The sequence below is a fragment of the Hetaerina americana genome, unplaced genomic scaffold (assembly GCF_022747635.1).
Source record: "Hetaerina americana unplaced genomic scaffold, ioHetAmer1.1.p SCAF_3, whole genome shotgun sequence".
NCBI classification, from domain to species: domain Eukaryota; kingdom Metazoa; phylum Arthropoda; class Insecta; order Odonata; family Calopterygidae; genus Hetaerina; species Hetaerina americana.
Window position 1 is genome coordinate 51,761,937 of NW_027286874.1, and position 21,936 is coordinate 51,783,872.

At 39.3% G+C, this 21,936-nt stretch overlaps 1 protein-coding gene across 1 annotated transcript in view; it reads right to left on the bottom strand.

The window, feature by feature from the left end:
- The window catches only part of Ae2 (Anion exchanger 2), a 176,059-nt gene extending 154,463 nt beyond the window's left edge, over positions 1-21,596 (bottom strand). The window contains exon 1 of the mRNA XM_071587120.1: positions 21,273-21,596. Within this exon, the coding sequence (XP_071443221.1) occupies positions 21,273-21,329 (57 nt within the window). The 5' untranslated portion in view covers positions 21,330-21,596. The remainder of the gene's footprint in view (positions 1-21,272) is intronic.
- Positions 21,597-21,936: the final 340 nt, after the last annotated feature.

Sequence of the window (21,936 nt, forward strand, 5' to 3'; positions counted from 1 at the left end):
ACATTTTGACCAATGTTAATAGAATTTGATGGTTCCTAATTTGCTACTCAGTAAGGCTGAAATTACAGCGAACGTATATCGATAGCCAATTAAGAGGCTGGGAAGGAGAACGTAGATTTTTTTCGATAGTAATTTAAGGGCTTACGGAAATTTAGATAGCGTAGAATTTTAAGATATTGATTGATTCTTGTGCGTCAACAGAAACTTTTAGACATAAAAAATTAAAAAAATCCCTTGGAGATAGGAAATAATAAGAATAATGAAGGAACTTGATATTGTACTAAACCCATGATATACATAAGATGATGAAAAACTACTTTAAAAAAATCATGTCCACTTGAATCAAGTTTTATTACAGTGTTTATTTCACACTCCAATCTTGATCTTCCCCTTCTAAAGTTTGTGCATTGAATGTTGAATATCTGTTGTAAAATAACCCTAGTCACACCCTATTGGTGAATTGCAGGGCACCATAAAGAATTAGAGGTACTACTTATGAAACTGTAAACTACTGCACAGTTACTCTGAAATTCGAATAAAGTTTTATTAGAGTTGCTCCCATCATTTGAACAACTTAGTAATTGATTAAAATACCAGTCTTAAAAGTATCTTTGAGCCGGCATTTGCTATCCTGCTCGGACTTAAACTTAAAAAATGTTCCTTGAAAATTACATAGCACTCGATTCAATTTTTAGTTTCACCAAGTTACCATTGGTTCTAGTTCAAAATTTTATGGGTATTTTCCAAATAAGTTAAATGTAGTAATTCGGTTGACATAATATTCTTCAAAGAAATATATGACTGCCCGACATTTTGAATTCATTGTGAAAGGAACGGTTCCATCCTTCGAGGGTTTTACTTCCATTATTCACACCACCGATGAGCACTGAAAAGTTGTGTGTGTGGGTCAGCAATGAAATTTGATGCGCCATAAAAATAATTGCGGGTCGGGGAGAATTTTAATAAAACGATGTAACCTTTGTGCTGAAGAGACCGTAACGGTGGCGTACCGAAGTGCGAAGACCTTTTTATTTATTCAGGACACGCTCGGAAATGGCGCAGTTCCGCGGGTTCTGCGGCATCCCTCCCAAATCGGGCTCCAGTCCTTCGCGCGCATCGTGATATCGTTTCATCGCGCTGCTGGGGTCTCGTAAAGGGTAATAGTCGTGGAGGGAAGGAGTGATCGGCGCGAAACCGTGTTGCGAAGGATGAAGAGAAGCGGACGTGCAACGTACGGAAGTAGTGGAGGGGACGAAAGATGCGCGACGGGACAGGAAGCACGTGACGCGGGGCTCGAGGGGCAGCTGGCGGGCGACGAAGGAGTACGGAGGGTGGGAAGGGGACAATCAAAAATGAGGTCGACATATTTGCCGTCCACCTCCTTGGGTCATACAGTCAATAGCTCGGCCGAAATGAACGAGGCCCACCGAAAACGCGGCGGAGGACCTATGCCTGAGTCAAAACAACACTTTGCCGGGGAGCATGAACCAGGAATGTGCCTGACGCGGGTCTGCTCATAAAAATGGATTGGAGAAGGAAAGTAAAGGCTGTGCTGGCCGGCGTTGGGATTAGGAAAATTACTTAGGCGCTTCACCGATCCCTTTCGCAAACCGCCCTTCCAATGGCGTTCCTTCTTTGGTTACATAGGTCCAATTTTAGCTACCTTCGCGGAAAAATCCAACAAATATTATACCGTAAGAGTATATTCCTTAAAGCACGATAAACCGCTCTGTCCATCCTCGGAGCTTAAACCCTCTTCTTTTTGTGGGCGTTCGATTTCCTTCGAGTTCGGCTCATCAAATACACGACCGATTTTCTTTCCTACCTTCTCTCCCCTCGCATTCCCCACCTGTCACACTTTTAACTATTACATTCTACGACGCTTCTAACCAATTCTTTTTCCTCATTCCTACAACTCGAAATTCTCTATCTGCTTCTCGCCCTTTCCAGGATATTTCGATTCCCCACCCTATCTATCCATAAAAGGTTTATCCTAAACCAATGTACTCAACTCATCAATAATGAAATAACATTTTTATGCACACTATAGTTTCAATGAATTAGTCCTCATTCTGTTATATTTAGCGCTTTGTTTAGCACTTTATGATTCCTACAAATATCACCATTAAATTCACTTGTTTACATTTATCCTTTCTTAAAGAAGGCGAATTTGACCATACTAGCCTTGTATCAATATATATTGACAACACACACAATAGTTACGAATAAAATTCGCTTGTGATTTTTTAGAAACTCAGTTTCAAGATCGATGGATACCCTAATATAGACAGCATGACAGAGGTCGAGAATAAAGAATGAAGCGATGAGAACGAGAAAACTTTGAGAATCTGCATACATAATTAATGAAGGGGAAGTGATTTTTGTATTTTTTCAGTTGACTGAGAAATTCTGAAGGATAATCATCAGTTTTCAGAAATTTTTCAAAACCTACTGTTGAAGTCATGATAACTCAGAACAATGATAATGCTATCATATAAGAGTGAAAATATATGAATTACATCTTATCACTAAATATTTTGAATCTCATTATTATTAGAATCTAGAAATAGCTCATTATGTTTAGAGCCAAACTGAAAATATATCGATAAAAATGCATTCAAAAGCTACAAATTCCAGAATTAATTCGCATATTCTTTAAACAGAAGGAAGTTATAGTGGTCGCCACAACTGTACCCTTTGAGGTAATATCGAAAACTTCTACTAATATTTGACTGGTCTTTTATTTGAAATAAATAACGTCCTATTTGAGAGAAACCGTCCACCAAAAAGTGAAATCGTTAATTTTCTGTTTTTTACAGGATTATGGTAATTCAAAGATTTGGAATTTTAAAATTTGTCTCATATGAGAATAGTTCGGAAAGTGTGATATTTTATCTTCTAGAACATAACCACCATGTTGACAAAATAAATAACAGTGCGTGCGTGCTCTTGCCTTTTATGAAATACACTTGAAGATGGATTCAGATGAAAATCATCAAAAATTGATAGTAAAAGGAAAATTATGTTAGACTTGCAGTCTTGTTGAGTGTTGACAGGCGCCAACATTGCGAAAGCCATGTTTAAAAACAATCAGATTAGGGTAAAAAATAACAGAAACTTTACACTTCCGCACCCTTTGAATGTCGCATCATCGAAACCATGGTCGTAGGGCATTAAAAGTGCGTGGAAATGTGAAATTCATGTTATTTTTTACCCTCACCATGAAGTAATTCCACAAAGTTAAGCCTGAAACTGTTAACTTTTGTCAGATTAGCTTAAAATATTCAAAAATTTTATTCATAAATTAAGGTAACTTTTAATATGTCTAATTGTAATATCTAAAACCATTCTTGTTACTGAATTAAAAACGAATGATGGGTTATACTTATTCAAATTTCTCTACCTTAAACTTCATGACAAATTTATGTACATGGGGAAAACTAGTTACCGTAACTGTTTTCCCCAATTGAAATCCTGAAAAGTTGATTATATTCGGAAAGTAAGTTAACAGTCTTAGTACCTCCGCCGACCAAGATGTCATGTACAATTGGTAAGAAAAATGAGCGTAGTCACAGAGACGACGACTTTGAGGCTTATTTCTGCGTGATGATGAAATAACGGGAAAGGCTGACGCAACACACGAGAAGTTTCAAGTTCTGAGAGTTACTGCTAACTCAGTATAAGGAAGTGCTAATGCCATTTTGTGGCGATAAATACTCAGAAATATTTTCTGAGAAATATACGAGTATCGATATCTACGGTGGAGGTGGGGTTCAAAATAACGATATTCGATCCAATTTGATCAGGGGTGGAAGTTCTAAAACCCCTAATGAAACCCCCAGAATGTCAGAGCTAATTGATTCAAATCGTTTGCGTTCCTCTCGATACTTCTCAATACCCTAGGACTAGCCGCCCTGTCCTTCTGTTTTCTCCATCCCATTCTTGTTTTGTCATTTCCCACCGCTCCTTCCTCATCTCTCGGAAGATAAAGGATTCAAATTGACCCTCCGCTTGCGCAAACACGCACACACACACAATCATCTGCATACACATCATGAAATGTGCACTTGTGTATTGCGTGATGGCTTGTTTTTCTTTCGTCAAATCCTCACGAATCCTCCACCACGTTCAATCCCCGGTGAGGGGCGGGAGGGGGATTAAGACAACACCCCTACCCTGACGGCGTATTGGAGATGAAGCGAAGGAGACGGAAGGCGAGGGAACGGAGAGTGATGGAGTGCTTTGTATGTGTGTGTGTGTGCGCGCGGGCGCGCGTTGGAGTTAGAGTGGTCGGGAAGACACGAGACAAACGAAGTGGGAAACAGGATTAGACCAACTTCTATCCTCCCCCAAGTCGGGTCCCGCTGCATACGGGGGTCGTTCCGTGCGTGAGAAGAATGGCTCTCGAATTTGCCCGGAGATCTTCCTGCACTCCTCTTTCTATTTTATTTCCCTTCGGACTCTTTCCTTCGCGGGAGGAGTTTTTATGAAACGTGAACGAGTAGAGCGTGATGGCGCCACGTCTCGAGGCGCATTAAGTTTCCTACCGAAGGGGAATCCTCGTTTCACCTCCCGGGTCCCAGGATTGATCCGACTTGGGCTCGATCGTGAGAGCCGACGAAAACGTGACGGCGCGGTAATTTAATTTTCCACCCGTCTGCGATAATGGCAGCGCCGTCTAAGTATTAGTGGGCGATGCGTTCTGCTCCTGGCCGTAGAGTCTTGGGTTCAATTATGAGTATGCATCTGAATACCCCTAAATGAACCCAAGCTGTGTACCCTCACAAAGAAGCTTCAAAATTGTTTCGTTGAAATTATATTTCAAAGCTGTTCGTGAAATATTTTTCGGCTTTGCATTGCATCACATATCATAAGACTGCTCCCACCATAAGTATCAACTTAGCTCACCCACCTAACTAACCTGAGGTTGCCAACTTAAATTGGAAAACTCCAAAACCCCCGATTGGAAGCGCTTGGAAATTTTTGAATTATGAAATTTAAACTTTAAAGTCGTCATCGTTTCTCTGGATAAATTTTTCAACTTGTTGGCACTTATTGTTCTTAGATTATTAGACAGACGCAATACCTTCGGAATCATGTAGTTGGTAGCAGAATTTGGGAGGTGAATAATACTACCTTGATCAAAAATTTCCCGGAATTTATTCAGAAAATTAAAAATACAAGTTTATTCATCTAAATCTATATTGTCCCCTTCAAAGTAATCCCCATCGACTGCAACACACTTATGCCAGCGCTTGATCCAATCCTCGAAACATTTTTTATATTCGGTTTTCGGTATGTCCATCAGTGCTTCCTGCGATTTTTCCATTACTTCCTCTCGGCTGCTAAAACGCGTTCCCCGTAATGGTTTTTTAACTCGATTGAACAGAAAGAAGTCACAGGGAGCCAAATCAGGTGAATTCGGTGGCTGTTGGATGGTATTTGTTGCATTTTTCGTCAAAAAATTACGAATAATGATAGCACTGTGCGACGGTGCGTTATCATGGTGCAAAATCCACGAGTTTTCTGCCCACATTTCTGGTCTCTTTCGGCGAATTGCTTCACGCAAACGTCTCATAACGCCCAAATAATACTCTTTGTTTACTGTCTGGCCTTCTGGCAAAAATTCATGATGCACTACACCGTTGTAATCCATGAAAACCGTCAGCATTGCCTTCTTTTTTGACTGAAAACGACGTGGTTTTTTTGGTCTCGGCTCATTTGGTGAACGCCATTCACTTGCCTGATGTCTGGATTGCGTGTCGTACTCATAAACCCACGTCTCGTCTCCAGTAATGATCCTTTTGATGAATGTGGGATCGGATTCAGCCTCGCAAATCATGTCTTTTGCGACGTCAACACGGTCTCTTTTTTGCATGAAATTGAGGTCTTTTGGCACCAACTTTGCTGCTACACGACGGAAACCCAAATCATTAACCACAATGTCTTGGGCGGATCCATAGGCAATGTTCAAGTCCTCCGCTATTTCTCTGATGGTTAATTTGCGGTTATTGACCAACATTTCTTTTACTTTATCAATTTTTTCACCGACTTTCGATGTCGATGGTCTGCCACTGCGTTCATCATCTTCGATTGACTCACGACCACTTCTGAACCGCTCGTGCCACTGGTAAACGACCGTTTTTTTTAGAGAATCGTTGCCGAAACACTTTTCCAACATTTCCAACGTCCGTGCGCCACTAAATCCGTTTTTTACGCAAAATTTAATACAAGTTCGTTGTTGCAAATTTAAATCCATTTCTGCAATTGTAAAAAATCGCCAACACACACAGAGATAGATGTACTCTTGGCTACGTAACTTTTGCAAATGTCAAGTTATGACACTAAGATTTAAAGGGAATATCAACAACAGATGTACCAATTTAACAAAAAAAACAGAACTCAAATCGGAACGATGGGAGCGCCACACGGTGGTTATTCCGGGAACTTTTTGATCAAGGTAGTAAGTAAATGAAAAGAAGTGAATTTCAAACTGAGGGTATGTGATTGCAATGTTAAACGCAGTGAGTGACGTGGCTCGAGTGGTAGGGATTTTGGTGAGCGCTGCGGGAGAGGGACTATATAGCAAGGAGGGAGGGCAATGCAGATAAATGAGATGAGGATTCAAGGGTTGAGGGAGAGATGGTACAGGCAAGCTTCCTGCGAAGTGGTGGATGAAAAATTAAGACTGAAGGACAATAAAGTGGCTAGCTTTCTGTTGTTTACGTCTACTCGTTTCTGTTCTTCAATTCATGGACATTGAGCACTTACGCTGTAGAATATTGCATGTATAAAGAAAAGGAAATTATTTGGGACACGACAAGATAAGACACTCTTTGCGCCTCTGCAGAAGTTGCTTATTGAAATAATTGAGTCTTTAGAATAGGTATGGTCCTTTTTGAGTGAAGCAATTAGCAACAATTCATTTATTTAGTTTCAGTGCATGAAATTGATATCTTTCACGGAATTGTTTTTCTTATCTCCCATTATATCTTTCGGATTTATCGCTACTTGTTGTATCACTTTGGGCTTCTAGGAATCCCACAGTCGGTCACACATTGAGTTATCTGGTTTTTTTTAATGTTTACAAAAATCAATCGTAAGCACGTATGCATGTCAAGCTAGTATGGTTTGTTTCCATTTCGCAGATTAGACATTTGTCGGTCTTTCATTGTTTTACGTACATCTTGTTTGTCTAGTGGGGATCGTGCGTCAAACTCTTGGTAATTGGAATTTGAATGAATCCGTAGAACGATAATATAACTTCCATGAAAAGATTGCAAGCGAATTATCGATTGAGATCGGATTGCTGAAGTGGTCTGTTAACTGGCTAACTCTTTGGCAATTTAAGATATACAAGTTGACTTACCTGAAAGTGGCATTGGTAGTTTTTACTTCTCCAAAGGCAAAGACGTAGTACCCCCTCTGTCAGATGGGACGTATCAAACAACAAGGCATTTCGTTAATAGCAGGTCTCTATTCCCTTCCTTCGTTCAATGATTCCGACCTTGGCCTATTTACTCATAGACTCGGAAGTGCTGGTAGGGACGATGCATGAGAAGTAAATATTTATAATAGACATATGGTACGCAGTCTGTCTCTTCTGTCACAACTGTCTCCAGTTCACTTCATTGTCATTTCTGAAGCAAAGGTGACGTCTGACGAAAGTATAGAAGCATACCGTTCTTCTAAAAAATATATAAATTAGTTCCAGGAACCGTTCGTCATTTTATACTTTTTCATATCATTAACAAGTTTTACGCTTACATATTTTCCGAGAGTGAGTTTGGTAGTGCTTCTGAATTTAGAATGTTGGTGATTTGAGATTCACATAAAAGATAGGTGTTATATGCTCCAACAAATATCAGCCATAAAGCATATTCATAACGATTTAACATTGTTGTTGTCCCATTCTGGCTATTTGTCCTTTGGGATTCTGGTATACGTCCTGAAACATGAATTATTTTCTAATATTATGACCTCTACTATCATTTATTGATTTATTTTTCCTTCATATTAAAATAAATATTATTAAATGTGCCCATTCTATCCAACCGCGTCCACCCCTTAAACTCATCCTGAAGCCATGATAGCCATATCATTCGATGCCGAATAATGTTTACTATCGTAGTCCATTGCAATTTTCCCGCAAACTCTAAATGGCGAAGGGTTAGAGCCAATATACAGAATATTAAATGTTCATTTACGTTTGCAACCCCTTTTTGACTTTTCCAGTCTCGAGACGGAAAAAATGAAACATAAATAAGCCAAAAAATCGAGCGTCACAACATTTGTTGAATGATCGCTAAATTGTAATATCAGGATTTGACTACAGCAAAAATCATCTACAATAAGTTCGCGTGTCAACTTGCGAAGATTCTCAGATGTCAATTTGCTTGTTTTCGCGCGCGCTGCTATGATGAGCTGGCCCCTGCTCGCACCTAGTGGCCCATAGAGCTAATCATACTCTCTTAATTCTAAAATAAAGATTTTCAAATTTCAAAAACATTGCTGAAAATGAACAAGTTGTTCGTCACAATGTCTGGGACTCTTGAGGACAGGAATCCACACGTGACGATGTCCATGTTAAGAGATATATTTTTAAAATTGTAAAAGCCTAGAAAAATGCAAGATTCAATTTTATTTGGAATTTTTTTCAAAATTATGACAAGCATTTAAAAAATTTATTTTGCCTTATTTAGTGCAGCACATGCAAGAAATAAAAATGTTTCCCAACAAAACAATACTGCAAAGTACGCTGCTACTCCCGGGAGGGAATGGCGAATGCGGGAAGTTAGTGATATATTAATACCTGAGAAGATTGAAAATAAATTCCCGAACGGAGACACTCAAGAAAAACACTCAAAACTCTGAAGGAATGAAAGGAAAGAATTCCAGCATTGAATTCATTGGCACGTAAGATGGGGTCAACGTCACACAAAAATTTAATATTCTATCTCTCTGCGAGCAATCGATTTCCGGACCTTTCATTCAAAAAGCAGAGCGCAGACAGGCTTATTTTAGGAAGGAGATGGTGATGACAGAGAGGGAATTGGGACTTGGGGGTGATCGACTGCGGACGCTGGAAGGACGAGGAAGACTGATCGGCTGACGTGGGTGAGGGATATACACGTAGAATCGGCTGTATGCGCTAGAGGTGCGAGTAGCAGTTTCAGCGTTTGAAGCCATGCACCTTAAAAATTCTCAGGGAGGATAACTGATCAACGCGACGCGTTTTCCGTCAACCACTTCCCAGGGAGGTTTAGTGCCTGCAACTATATCTGCTGCCTCAGTCCACCGACAAGCAGAAATGTATCTGAAGAACTCAATTGATCACACCTTATGCCTGGGTTTTACACTGATTAAAACTTAATTTATTTCGTTATCCGGGTCAATGTAACTGCGACGGATGACGTCTTCCCTCTGTATCAGAATGATAAACTCTTCTCCGGCTCATTAACCTATTGAAGAGAGAACAATAATGTTTGTAGTAAAGCGCGGATTTATTGACAATTAATGTCATTTTGGCAACTACGAGGTCTATTGAAAAAGTATCGCAAAATTTGAATTTTCGATTTCGGGTTACGTATATTTGATTTTCGATTTTTTGGCGGCGTTACGTTGGTACTTATGTCTCTCAGTTATGCCGAAAAGTTTAGCCATTTTGAATGTTCAGTTAATTGTTGACAGCTGTTTTGCTTGGACGTGTTTTGGCTTGTCTTCGATTTTTGCCTGTTCCAAAAAAAGGATAAAAAAATCTTTATCAAATTTTGTGTGAAAAACGATATTGAGGGCGCGGACGCATTCCGAATGTTGACCGTGGTACATGGAGAAGCTACCTCTGACCAAAGCAACCTTTATCTGTGGTATTGAATGTTCTCAGAGGGCCGAGAAGATGTGAACTATGAAGACCATGCCGGACGCCCGAACACGTCAAAAACAGGCGAAAACATTGATGAAGTGAAGAAAACAGTATGCCCACTCGTCGAATCACCCTTAGAGAAGTTGCTGAGGACCTAAACATATCAATTGGCTCGTGCCATTCGATTTTTACCAATGGTTTGGGCATGACACGGGTCGCCGCGAAATTCGTACCATAATTGCTCAATTTCGACCAAAAACAGCAACACATCAACATTGCTAATGAGGTGTTGGACTCTGTCCGCGACGACCCAAATTTGCTCCAGAGGGTCATAACTGGTGACGAATCATGGATTTATGATTATGACGTAGAAGCTAAAGCTCAATCATCCCAATGGAGGCTGCATCACGAGCAAAGACCGAAAAAAGCGCGCCAAGTCCAGTCGAACGTGAAAGCGTTTCTTAAAGTTTTCTTCGATTGCAGGGACGTGGTGCATCATGAGTTCTTACCACAGGGTAGAACGGTAAATAGGGAATATTACCTGCAAGTAATGTGCAATTTGCGCGAAGCAATCCGACAAACGCCAGGATTTGTGGAAGAACAAATATTGGCTTTTGCACCATGACAACGCCCCTGCTCACAGGGGCGTTGTCATGGTGCATCGTTACTTGTGAGCAAATTTTTGGCCAAAAACAACACGCTAATAATACCGCAGCCCCCGTATTCCCCAGTGACTTTTTATTGTTCCCGAAACTGAAGAGGCCCATGAATGGACGACGCTAAGCTACGATTGACGAGATAGAGACTGCATCGAAGGAGGAGCTGAATAAGATCACAAAAAATAACTTTTTGAAGTGCTTCGAGGATTAGAAAAAACGTTGGCACACGTGTATAATATCTCATGGGGACTAATTTGAAGGGGAAGAAGTAGATATTCATGAACAAATACATAATTTTTGAAAGAACACAAAATCCGCGATACCTTTTGAACAGACCTCGTATATTGAGCATTTTTCTGAATATCATATAACTTTCATCCGATAAGACTTAGTGCACATGTCTATAGTGCGTTTTATTATTTGACGTTAGATAAGAATGCCACATGGCATGGTCTTCAAATTTAATTACGGCAGTAACGATGTGAGGTACATCCGCGAAAAAAGACCCACTGACAAGAGACCCACTGATAAAATCACGAGCCATGAGTTTTCCACATTTCAATACCCTCTGCCTATGGGAATACAACGTAGTAGAGAGCAATGTATACTGGTTAAGGTATAATATCCTAAGAAATGGGGGGCCATGAATTTCCATTTGAATGCGCAGTTTAAAACTAAAGGTGTGATACTTTTTTATCTAGAAAGTGATTTAACGTTGTATTTTAATCAGCTTATTAAACTAAACGTTTAGGGATGACGGTTCTCGCTTTACTTTTACATTCTACGCCATAATTTCTCCGTAGTAAATATATAGATAATCATTGCTCTTTGCTGCTTCAAAGATTTTCAAAAGAATCTGAAATTACAAAAGGTTTCAATATTCGTAATAACGGTTCATTATCATTTTAATTTTAATCGGATTGGAACCGACGTCTGGCGGGAAAACGAGGTTATCTGTAGGATTAATTGATTAATTCAAATTAAGGAATTTTTCCCTTACTAACTATAAATTGATTATGAAAAGTTAAACGTATCAATTCAGTAGGAAAATGGATTTGCATTTTATCATAAAAACCAAAGATAGGTAAGTACTCCCGCCCCTTTGATAAAAATGTAAAAAGTAATTTTGACTATAGTAATTATATTTTTTCGATTAAACTCGTTGCGGAAGTCATGCTACTGCTTAAACCTGTTTTAGGGCATCTATAGTATGCAAAGGCGTGTTAATTGCGGAGGGACTATGAGTAGCATGAAATCATGTTTCCTCCCAAGTATTCATTCATCCAAACCCACCACCTGGTTCTTCGACATCCAGTACCATTCAATGGAACATAAACATTCAGTGGTAACATTCTTTTCAGGAAGAATGACACCTTTTGGAGTTGATCATGACCTTTGCTGCAAAATGTTGGTTGGTGAATACCGACGCCCGTTAGCAAATCAAATAGCGCTGGACACGAGCTTAAGGTCCAGAAAGGTGAAGCTCCATTCGAGCGACCAGACAGCGTATTGAGTAAACAACCCTGAAAAATAGTCATTCGTGACTCCACCCAGGATAGGGGAGGAGGAAGAGTGGGACATGTCTCACCGTGACGATCTGGTCAAGGGGGAGGAGGTAGTTTCGCTATCCGTGATGTCACGTCAGATACTATTAAATCTCCAGCGCCTTGACGCTGTTACTTTGTTAAAGAAAAAGCATGTGAAAATATTCCATTAAAGAGACCGAGGGATTTCAAGGGAAAAACGCGGCTAAGGCCGCCGCACTGTTTAGGGGAACCTGATAAGAGAGAGAAATACAGCAAAAGGATATCTATAAAATGCACAAGAAAATAATACAATAATGAATTCGTAAACCCATGCAAAAGTGTTTTTTATTACATTTTCCTTTACTTTTCTCTGTAGACATTTGCTTTCGTTGAATTCCTTTCTCCCTTCTTTTTTGTGCCCCTTAAAGATTACGGCCGTCAGGAATTCCATTGTAAATTTATATATTTGAGCGGCCTTAGTAAATTTCTTCATTTAGGGGATCAGCTCTTTTTCCGGAGCATGGAAATGCGAATTAGGGAGATTGGAAAAGGTCTTAAAAAGAGCGTGCCCTCATTTTGAGAAGGCAACATTTCGTGGCATTCATTAGGGTACCCCGGTATTTGATCCATTGAGGTGGGATTTGGGAACCTATCGTACATATGCCGGAGTACCCCTCTGGATAAGCGAGGGAGTAACCTTAAAGAGAAATATGTTTTACATTTTATAAACTGTGACGCCTTTTCTCAGTAGGAATGAATGCAAAAAGGTTTCCCCTTTCATGGTAAAGATGACTTAACCTAAAGAGACATTTTAGGCCGAGGCATTGAACATCCTTAAAACCATTTCGTTAATTTATTTTTTTTTAACTGAAGACAGTATGCATGCTACCCATGACACCAGAGTACGCGGGATTGAATATCGAGCTGTTTTCAAGCCTTTGACCGTAATGGGGCAAATGAAATTTTTTACACTTGGGAACGGATAACGCTCTCTTAAATATTTCAGCCTTTCCTTGCTTTCACGGTACTTTTGAACCTTATATAACCTCTGAATATTTTTCTCTCACCATATTTTAATAACTGTCTATGGCCCAAGGAAGAAAGGCCATCGCTAGCCTCAGATGGCACGAAATAAATCTTTTTTGGGACCTTCCATGATACGTTTGTTTAATTTTCCCTCACCGAATCCCACATATCTCATTTTTTCGGATGTCCCTTCGGGCCTGAGATAATAATATACGCCGGATCCTACGAAAGTAAAGCAGGCAGAAAGCGTCGGAGCTGCGTTCTTACTCCTGTGTACGTATTTCATTTATGGTGTGAATGATACTGTTCGCAAAGTACTGCCAAGGAAGGGAATTCCGAAAAAGAAATTCATTCTGGGATTGGGCGGGAATGGCTAGCAGATTGCAAGGAAAGTGACTAAAAGTAAAGGTTTGAGGAGCCTCCCGGAATCGGCGAAAAGCTCGAGAAACGGCAACCCCGCTGTGGGTCGGTCCCTTTGATTGCTCAACGACAAGCAAATGACGGTCAATAGGCAATCGCTTCATTATTTGTATCGGAGACGAGTTAAGATCCGAGACACAACGCTAGCGTTGCTAGTTGACGGTATTGCGTAACCGGTCCTCCACACATATGTGGGCCACATAAGCCATCCTTGCAATAAGAATTCTTCCCGCCTCCCCTCTTGCCTCTATTGACTGCCTGAATGTGTTTACCCTGGCATGAGTAAGAAGCCTGACCGCCAAGAAAATGGGCCACTATGCATTGAAATCAGCCGATTGGACCAACTGTTTTAAAGCTTGATGCGAAATTGAACACCCAAATAGGTACTCAAATAGAGTTTTTGATGTGATCGGCATCGCTCTGAATTCTCTCGTTCCTCAATTTCTTCCTCAATATAATTTCCGTGCACCCTAGACGTCAATTTTTTTACAGCCAATAAATAAAAAATAAAATTCACTTTCTTGTTTTACATCGTTTTCCTACCAAAAAAGTCATACATTATATCCGCAGAGACAAAATAACCCAGAACAGGTGAATTTCCAGTAAGTCTGATCACCAGTTGCGGCGAAATTTCGTACACGTATTTTTTTCGGAAATTACAAACGTGTAAACTATTTTCCCATGTTTTCAGAATGATATGAAATGTATTAGTAATTAATAACTTATGAATGATGGTATAATGAATGAAAAAGGAAGAAGGATTGCCGAGGAATTCCATATTTAACGTTCGTCGCCTATTGGATTCCGCTCTTTACGTCAGTCAATGAACCCTTACCCTTACGCATACCCTTAAGCATATTTTCTCTAAGATGAATGAATCGATAGAATAAATCAAATATTCGATTGCCGATAAGTTCTATCAACGCAAATCAACCTGAAATTTTCAATACTTTTACCCTGCCATTTCCCCATTACTAATGAAGCAGTACAGAGTCTATTTTCTTTGTAAATAGCGACTAAACAGTTCCGAATTACATAGTCTGCGATATGCTATGGGAATGTTTTAACGCTCTAGACAGCTAAGGTCATTTGCGCCATTAGGTATACGTGGTTTATTTTTCAGGCATAATGGTAGGATGTTCAGGGATTGGAGGAAGGGTAGAGAGAAACCCGGCGTCAGCATTACTGTTCATGAAAGGCCCCAAGGGGTCCACAATTTTACGTCCCATCCGACGGACGGCTTACTTACCTCAAGTGCTCTCCAGATAGCGCCACAAGTAGGGCCCGGGATACCACTGAAAAAAAAATTCAGTCATCTCCGGGATTTGAACCCGGGTCTTCGGAATAAAAAGCCAGAATAATATACCATTCTGAACGCCTAGAACCTACACAGTTGGCCAATGTTGTGGATTGTATTTAAGATTTTTACCAAGAGTTTCTACGGCGGTTTTTTGAGATTTTTTATAGGTTTTATTTATTTATCGATTGGAAGCAAATACATTGCACAAGTATATATAAACTACCACTGCACTTCGTATAAGTGATAAGTATTCATTAAAAAGATCGACTATATGACACCACATTTTCCGTGGAAAAGTACGATTGTTTTTTTTTCAATGTAGGTTTCCAAAAGTATTGTTTCTCTTTATATTGTAGTGGTTAGTAAAAACCGTCAAAAAATAATAATGATGGAATAAAACCTTCATTTCCTTTGCTCTTGCTCACTATGACGCGTTAAACTGTTAAGTACTCTACAATGAAGAATTTTTGAAAGCTCTTATTGACAAAACTCAAAATAAACCCAGGATCAATAATACACAGAACTATGTTAAAATATTCTAATCCAAGAACAAATTTCTTTACAAAAAAATAACGAAATTTTTAAAGAATTTTGGTATTTATTGGAAATAAATATTTATTTTTCATTTAACATAAGTTCAATTCTAATTGAAGGATTCTAGTTGCCATATTTTTCGCCGAGTCTAGCGCTTCTCCAGTTCATGTCTTAATAGAGTTTTTCCTGAATATTAATGATTTAGCTAGTATGTGCTGCACAATAACAGCGCATATGAAAAAAATATTATTTCAATTTGTATACTACTGATATTTGCGAGTAACGATACGCCAACAGATGTGTGGCGAGTTGATGAGTAAAATTAAGTCAAAGGGCTTTTATACTGGATATCTTGGGTTATGTTATGATTTCGTTTTTCCCGCTTGTGGAACCCAAAAGTTTACTTACATTCTCACAAGAAATATTGTCGCCACGGAAGCATTCCAGTTCGCGCTTATCCTGCCATCTAGCGGCAGTTGTTGCAAATATTGCCCATTCGCCAAACGCGGATGAGCAAGAAGAGCGAGGTGAGGTGATCTCAGTCGCATGAACGACGTCGGTGGCACAGGCACTGCCATGGTTCACGTTCAGGTCTGGTTATCAAGGTGGTTTGGGTCGGAATAAAATATTTGTCATCAATATGGCTAGAACTGTCATCAATATGGCTAGAACTGTTATCAATATGGACTCTGCCTTTGCTAGAATTACCTTTAAATACCCTTGCAATTCAGATTGAAAAATTTATCGATTTACAATAATTTGCGACATACCTGTAAGTATTGTATTGAAATTCTCTGAAGTAAACAGAAGTAGTCCGTGCAGTTTGTTGAAATCACAAACGCTTTTCCTTGTTACCATTTTGGTGTTAATAAAAATATGTTAGTTGCGAGTTAAATTTGATGTGCATATAGTGCTTAACTAATTTAGCTTTTAGCAAATAAATAAATGTATTTGCTTGAAAATTCGAAAGAGGCTCGAGGGTCTTGAAAAGGTTCTGTTAATCATAGCTACCTTAGGGGCTCGGAATCCCTTGAACGTTGTCATCGAAAGGAAAATCATTTTGTTGGATTTTAGACTCATGAGAATATTCATTTGATTTTTTCTCATTCATGACTCACAGCTTTCTAACAAATGTCTCATTATTAATATGCGATTCATTGCATTTGAAATTGATACATTCCATTATTATGTGTATTAGGGTTTCGCCAGACGGAGGTGATTTAATGCAGATTTCTGAGAAAAATAAAATTAATTCCACAATATGACTAATTTTTTTCACTCCGCGGAAGTTTAGACAAACGTAAAGATATAGACATTGTTTACACTCCTTAGCAGTCCCAAGATTTCAGAGGAATAGAGAGTGAATGCAGAGATTTAGCATACTGAGATTTATTGTTAATGAACTTCGTTAGACATCACTTTTATGGAGGTCATATCCAACCACAACGGTAAGACTACGCAACTCATTTATTTGAATTACGCAAGTTAACATTTCCTTTTATGGATGAAGTGACTATCTAGTCTCAATCTCGCCCCCATTAGAGCGTTTTATTATCAACTTTCTATTCTAGAGAATATATTCAACTGTGGTCAAATTTCTTTCAAAGCAGACGCTTGATTATTTTTAAACGATTAACTTACATCAATCTTATCTTCGTAATCCACTGAAAAAGCTAAGGGCAATTTTGATTTCTAGAACTTCATCGTTATCAAAAGGAAAATAATCACCAGACTTTGACCATGTGTTTTTGTCATTGGATACCCAAAAACATTTTTCAATTGATTATTTTGAATTGTGTTTGTGAATGACTTCGCAATATAGCCCGCACGTTGGTAAAATTCTAATAGTAAAAAATCATTTGCGTAAGATGTTTCGGAATCAATATTAGCAGACTTTATCGTTCATTTGAAGATCCAGTTTAATGAATTGATTCTTTTCACAGCGAATTTGCACACAATTTCATATTAACGCACGAAATTACGCCAGAGTGCCTACAATGTCCTTTGCAGAATTTCTACGTAGAGTATTGATCATATTATGAAGTGTAGCAACTACTAATGGAACGGAAACAATTTACGTAGAATACATGATCCTAATTCTGCGGGGATAATAACATTGCAAAAAACCATGGATAACCGTTTTAGACACCACACGGAGTCACTCCTAAAGAGTATGTACTATCAGTGGCTTGGGAAGCATTTTTTCCAGGAGAACTTTAAACTACGAAGATAGCCACAATTTCTGGAATGGCCAATTTTAAAGAAATGGACCAGAAAGGGAGAGGGAAGTAAGAAAAATAAAGGGAGCGTGATAAAATCGATAGGGATATGAAAGAGCTCCGACTGCGAGAATCACGAGCCTGCTCAGAGTAGGAATGGAAAAGAAAAAAATTGGACCGCAGCTCCACTCCACGATCAAATGGGTTTGTTTGCTTAGCAGGAATATTGAGAGAGATCTCGGTGAGGGGACAGGTCGTGATGGTGCAGAAGAAAGAAGGTGCACACAAACACACGTATCAAAAGAAATGGAGACCGATTACATTCACGGATGGCGGTTTTGAACAAAGAGAACTTGGAATGGAAGATGAGTTCACTGTCAGTGATAACGAGGACATCTATCCACTCCGCGCAGTTTGCTCTCTGCCCATGTCTGTCCTGCACGTAAGATCCTTTCTTTTAGTTCAACTGTGAAGATGAATACGGCGAGGAGGGTGGAAATTAATGGTGATATTTTTTTCTTTCCAAAGGGGTCTTACGAGGAGATTCTTCGCCATTGCTGCAAGCCGATGCGGTATCCCTTCCTGAGGAAACTAAATGCACTTTTCATTCATCTTTTTCCTTTAGACCCTTTTCATATTCTTTCCGTAAAATACGTCTAACATAGGTTTTCGCACATAATATACAGGAAAATATTTTAGCTTTAGGCTCCATTTATGGTACATTTCAGGTGATTATTCACGGGGTTCATAACGTTTTACGGCCCCATCCTTACCTTATCTAATATTGAGCAACGAAAAATTAAACAGCGAATTCATCTGCGATTCATTCTCTCGTTAAAGAATGCAGCTTCCTGGAACGCACCAAATTGTGTTCCAAGTTTAAGACCTTATTAAACATACACTTAATAAGTATTTTAGTGACGCATGCACTATTGCGTGCGAACAGACGTATTTGAACTTAGGCTTACTTGATTGAATTTTAATGTTTTAAATCTAGATTTTTTATATCATGTGCCAAACGATTAGTGTATTAGTTACTCCTGAATTTATAAGTCAATGTAAGTTAATGAATCAACATTATTTAAATGGAATCAGAAAATGAGAATTTTATATCAAACAGAAACGGGCTAAAAAAGGAGAAATTTGAAGTAATGAAAGAATAAAGGGATAAAATCCCAATAAAGGAATTTTGGGATAATCTCAACCCCTGAAACTATAAACTCTCAAATGGTAACGTTTAAATGCAAAAATTGCATGGTTTAGAAGGTTTCACGCGGCGGAAAGAATTAATGACAGGGGCGTTGAGTAAGGAAGTTTTGAAAAGGCTCGTAGAAACTTTGGATCCACTAGGATGGGTTTACTGCAGCCCATATCTTTTCATTATACTATATTTGAAAGCAAGGCATGGCTGCATACTCTAGGGAGAATAATGTGGTTTCCCGTTGCCTTCCACATCGCAGTACTGCGGCCGATACCGTGAACTTCACTCTCGCCCGCAGCTGTAGTAGCTAATGCCGGGCTGACCCACTCGGTCTGCGCCACCAGTGCCTAATGGTGAAACTGCCGCCTTTCACCATGAGTTCTGGGTAGCTTTGTAGTAGGAGTCTATTTTTCACTTAACCTCGTTCCGAAATATCATTGTGTGTTTTTTCTGTTAATGTGCGGGTTGCCTCGTTCTGAAAAACCATGAACAAATATTTTCTAAGCTGAAAAATTGTCGCCACGGGAATCATGGGAATCGAACCAGCGACCCTCGGGACCACAGGCAGACCTCTGGACTACCCCTGCCATAATTATTACTAAATTTTCCAATTTTTTTCCCTACCGATTGCCATCATAAAATCTTTCATCGCTGCGAAAACCTAGACTTCAAGTAATTTCTCTTTATAATAAATGTTTAAATGATTATAAATAAAAATAAATATTTTGAGTTTTGTTACTTTAACAGTAATACCAGGATAAACAGCGAGAACCTAAGTAGCAAAAAGTCTCAAAACACAACGGAAGATACTATGTTCACGTAATTTACTCGCTAACGCATACGCCACCAGTATCTATGCATCAAATATTCAGTATTCAGGATGAATTTCAACCGTTTCAATCAAAGCGTGCTCAATTCTTCACTAAAAGAAAAATTTCTTACGTGATCACAGAGATCATAGATGGAGGGTTTTTATTTTCAATGAACTTCCATTTATTAATTATTTCTTTGAAGCATTTTTCTTTCATCTTTTGATAAAAACTAATTGGGTTTTATTACTTATTACTTTTCATAGAAAAATAAATGTTTAATCTCCTGGATTTCCACCGAATAGTTTTATGTTATTGTACTCATAATATCTCCATAATATTCAAATATATTTCTACATTTACAAACTTAGCTGGTCAAACATTTTCAGGAAAATGTAAAAACACTTTCAGGAAGTCGTTAACCCTTATCAAGAATCGATTTTTCTTGAAACCCCGTGACTGATTTAAAAAAATGAATCGGCAGTTTCCAATATTCTTTCACCCATATATTTCCATACTAAGAAATTCAAATAGAAATGTATGGTAATTTGGATTGCTATTATTTATCAAGAAGGTATGTTAATAAACCATATCCATATTATCCTAGATCAATATAGTTATTAGTTTAGTTAAAATTGTTTAAAAAAATTTATGTACTAATAAAAAATTTTATGTTCTAAAAAAGTTTATATACTAATTATTAACCGATTTCATGAGTATAATCTGAAATTTTGGGCATTGGAAAAAATTGGAGTGGGCACAATTTAATGGAAACAAGATGGTAGACGAAAGTAAAGAGAGAGGCCACATTTATACGATGAAGCAAAACAGAAATAGATCCGCGCATTAAGTAGATTAAGAAAACCACGTTCACTCACAGAGGGGGGGCTTCCTCGTTAATCACCTGACTGTACCTTTAATGAAACCGTCATCGCCAGGGTTCCAAATCATATCCTGGGTACATGAGCCTAAATGCATTTTCGGGGTCGAGGTATCAGGTGTAATACGAAGAGGGCTTGGGTTAGGAGGATACTGAGGAGCCAAAATGAAGGGTACGATAGAAAAGTGAGTGTATGTAGAACAGCATTGGGGTCGAGGAGGAATTCTAAACTCATATCACGTGAATAAGACGCAAACAAAGCACAAAAAAGAGGAATTAAAGTAAAAGGGGCCGCACGAAATCGATACTTGTTTAACTGGGTATTTATTTAAAGCACAAAAATAGTTTGAAAAAACTCTCATCCGTCGCATCAGCATTTCGATTTTCAAACTGAAAACGCAGGAAAAATATTGACAGACAATAAATAGCACTACGTTTTCACAATTACAATTTAAAATAAGAAAATGTTTAGTATACAATATACACTTACAAAGAGTCACCAGTTATATACCAATAAGTGGTAGGATTATGGAATATTCCACACATGAACTGATACAAATGAAGTGATGAAATGAACCTCCGATGAATATATTCATCAAGTCACTTGAAGTTAGATTTCCACTGAACCATGATATTTTTTGACATCGCGAATGTGGAAACCAATAATGAATGCATTCCGTAAATTGGATCGAGGAATGGACTAATTTACGAAAACAATTTTCGCATGAAGCGACCCCCCTTGGAAGGGAATGGGGATAAGCCGATTAAATCGACCCCCCCCTCTCTATCTCTCTCTCGGGTGAACAGGTACGCTTGTTTTCGTGGCGTTCGCTCACCCTCTGGAACCTGACGGACCCACGGCGTCCACGTTTCCTTCTCTCGTCTCCGCTCATTTCGGCAGTCTAGGCGTCTCCTTCCTTCCCTCGCTCCAGGCGGGCTCTCCGTCAGAGGCTCCCTCGTCGGTTTGGTGCACTTGACGGCGTGCGCGTGGGGAGGGGATCACTAAGAAGGGGGACACAAACTCCTGTCGCCTCCCGCTTCTCCTCCCGAGGACTATAGTGGGCTCCTCGTCGGCGACTCCTGCTTCTTGCGCGGCGATCTCCCGATTCGATGGCTTGGAACCGCGGCGACACGACTCATTGGGGGTGAAGGAAGGTCAAAGGGATCCCGGGTGACCCTCGGAGGAGGAGAAGGGAGAGCGGACGAGGTCACGCACGCCCGAGCTTCCCCGTCCTCTCCCGCTCTTCACCCCTTGCCTCTTATTTCCGGAGACGACCTCCTGCTCTCTCGACCTGTGTAGGAAATAAGCGGTATGAATGTCAGTGGTTTGGGAGTGCGGAAAAAACATCATATTCGAATATAAGTTTCTCACGAGGAATAGAAACCGATTTCAAGGGATCATTTAAATTTGATGGATAAATATCAACGAGGATGGACTAGACAGGAGTTAAAGGAAATGGTTTTCCAACAAATATTTTAGAAAGGTTTCCTTTTCAATAA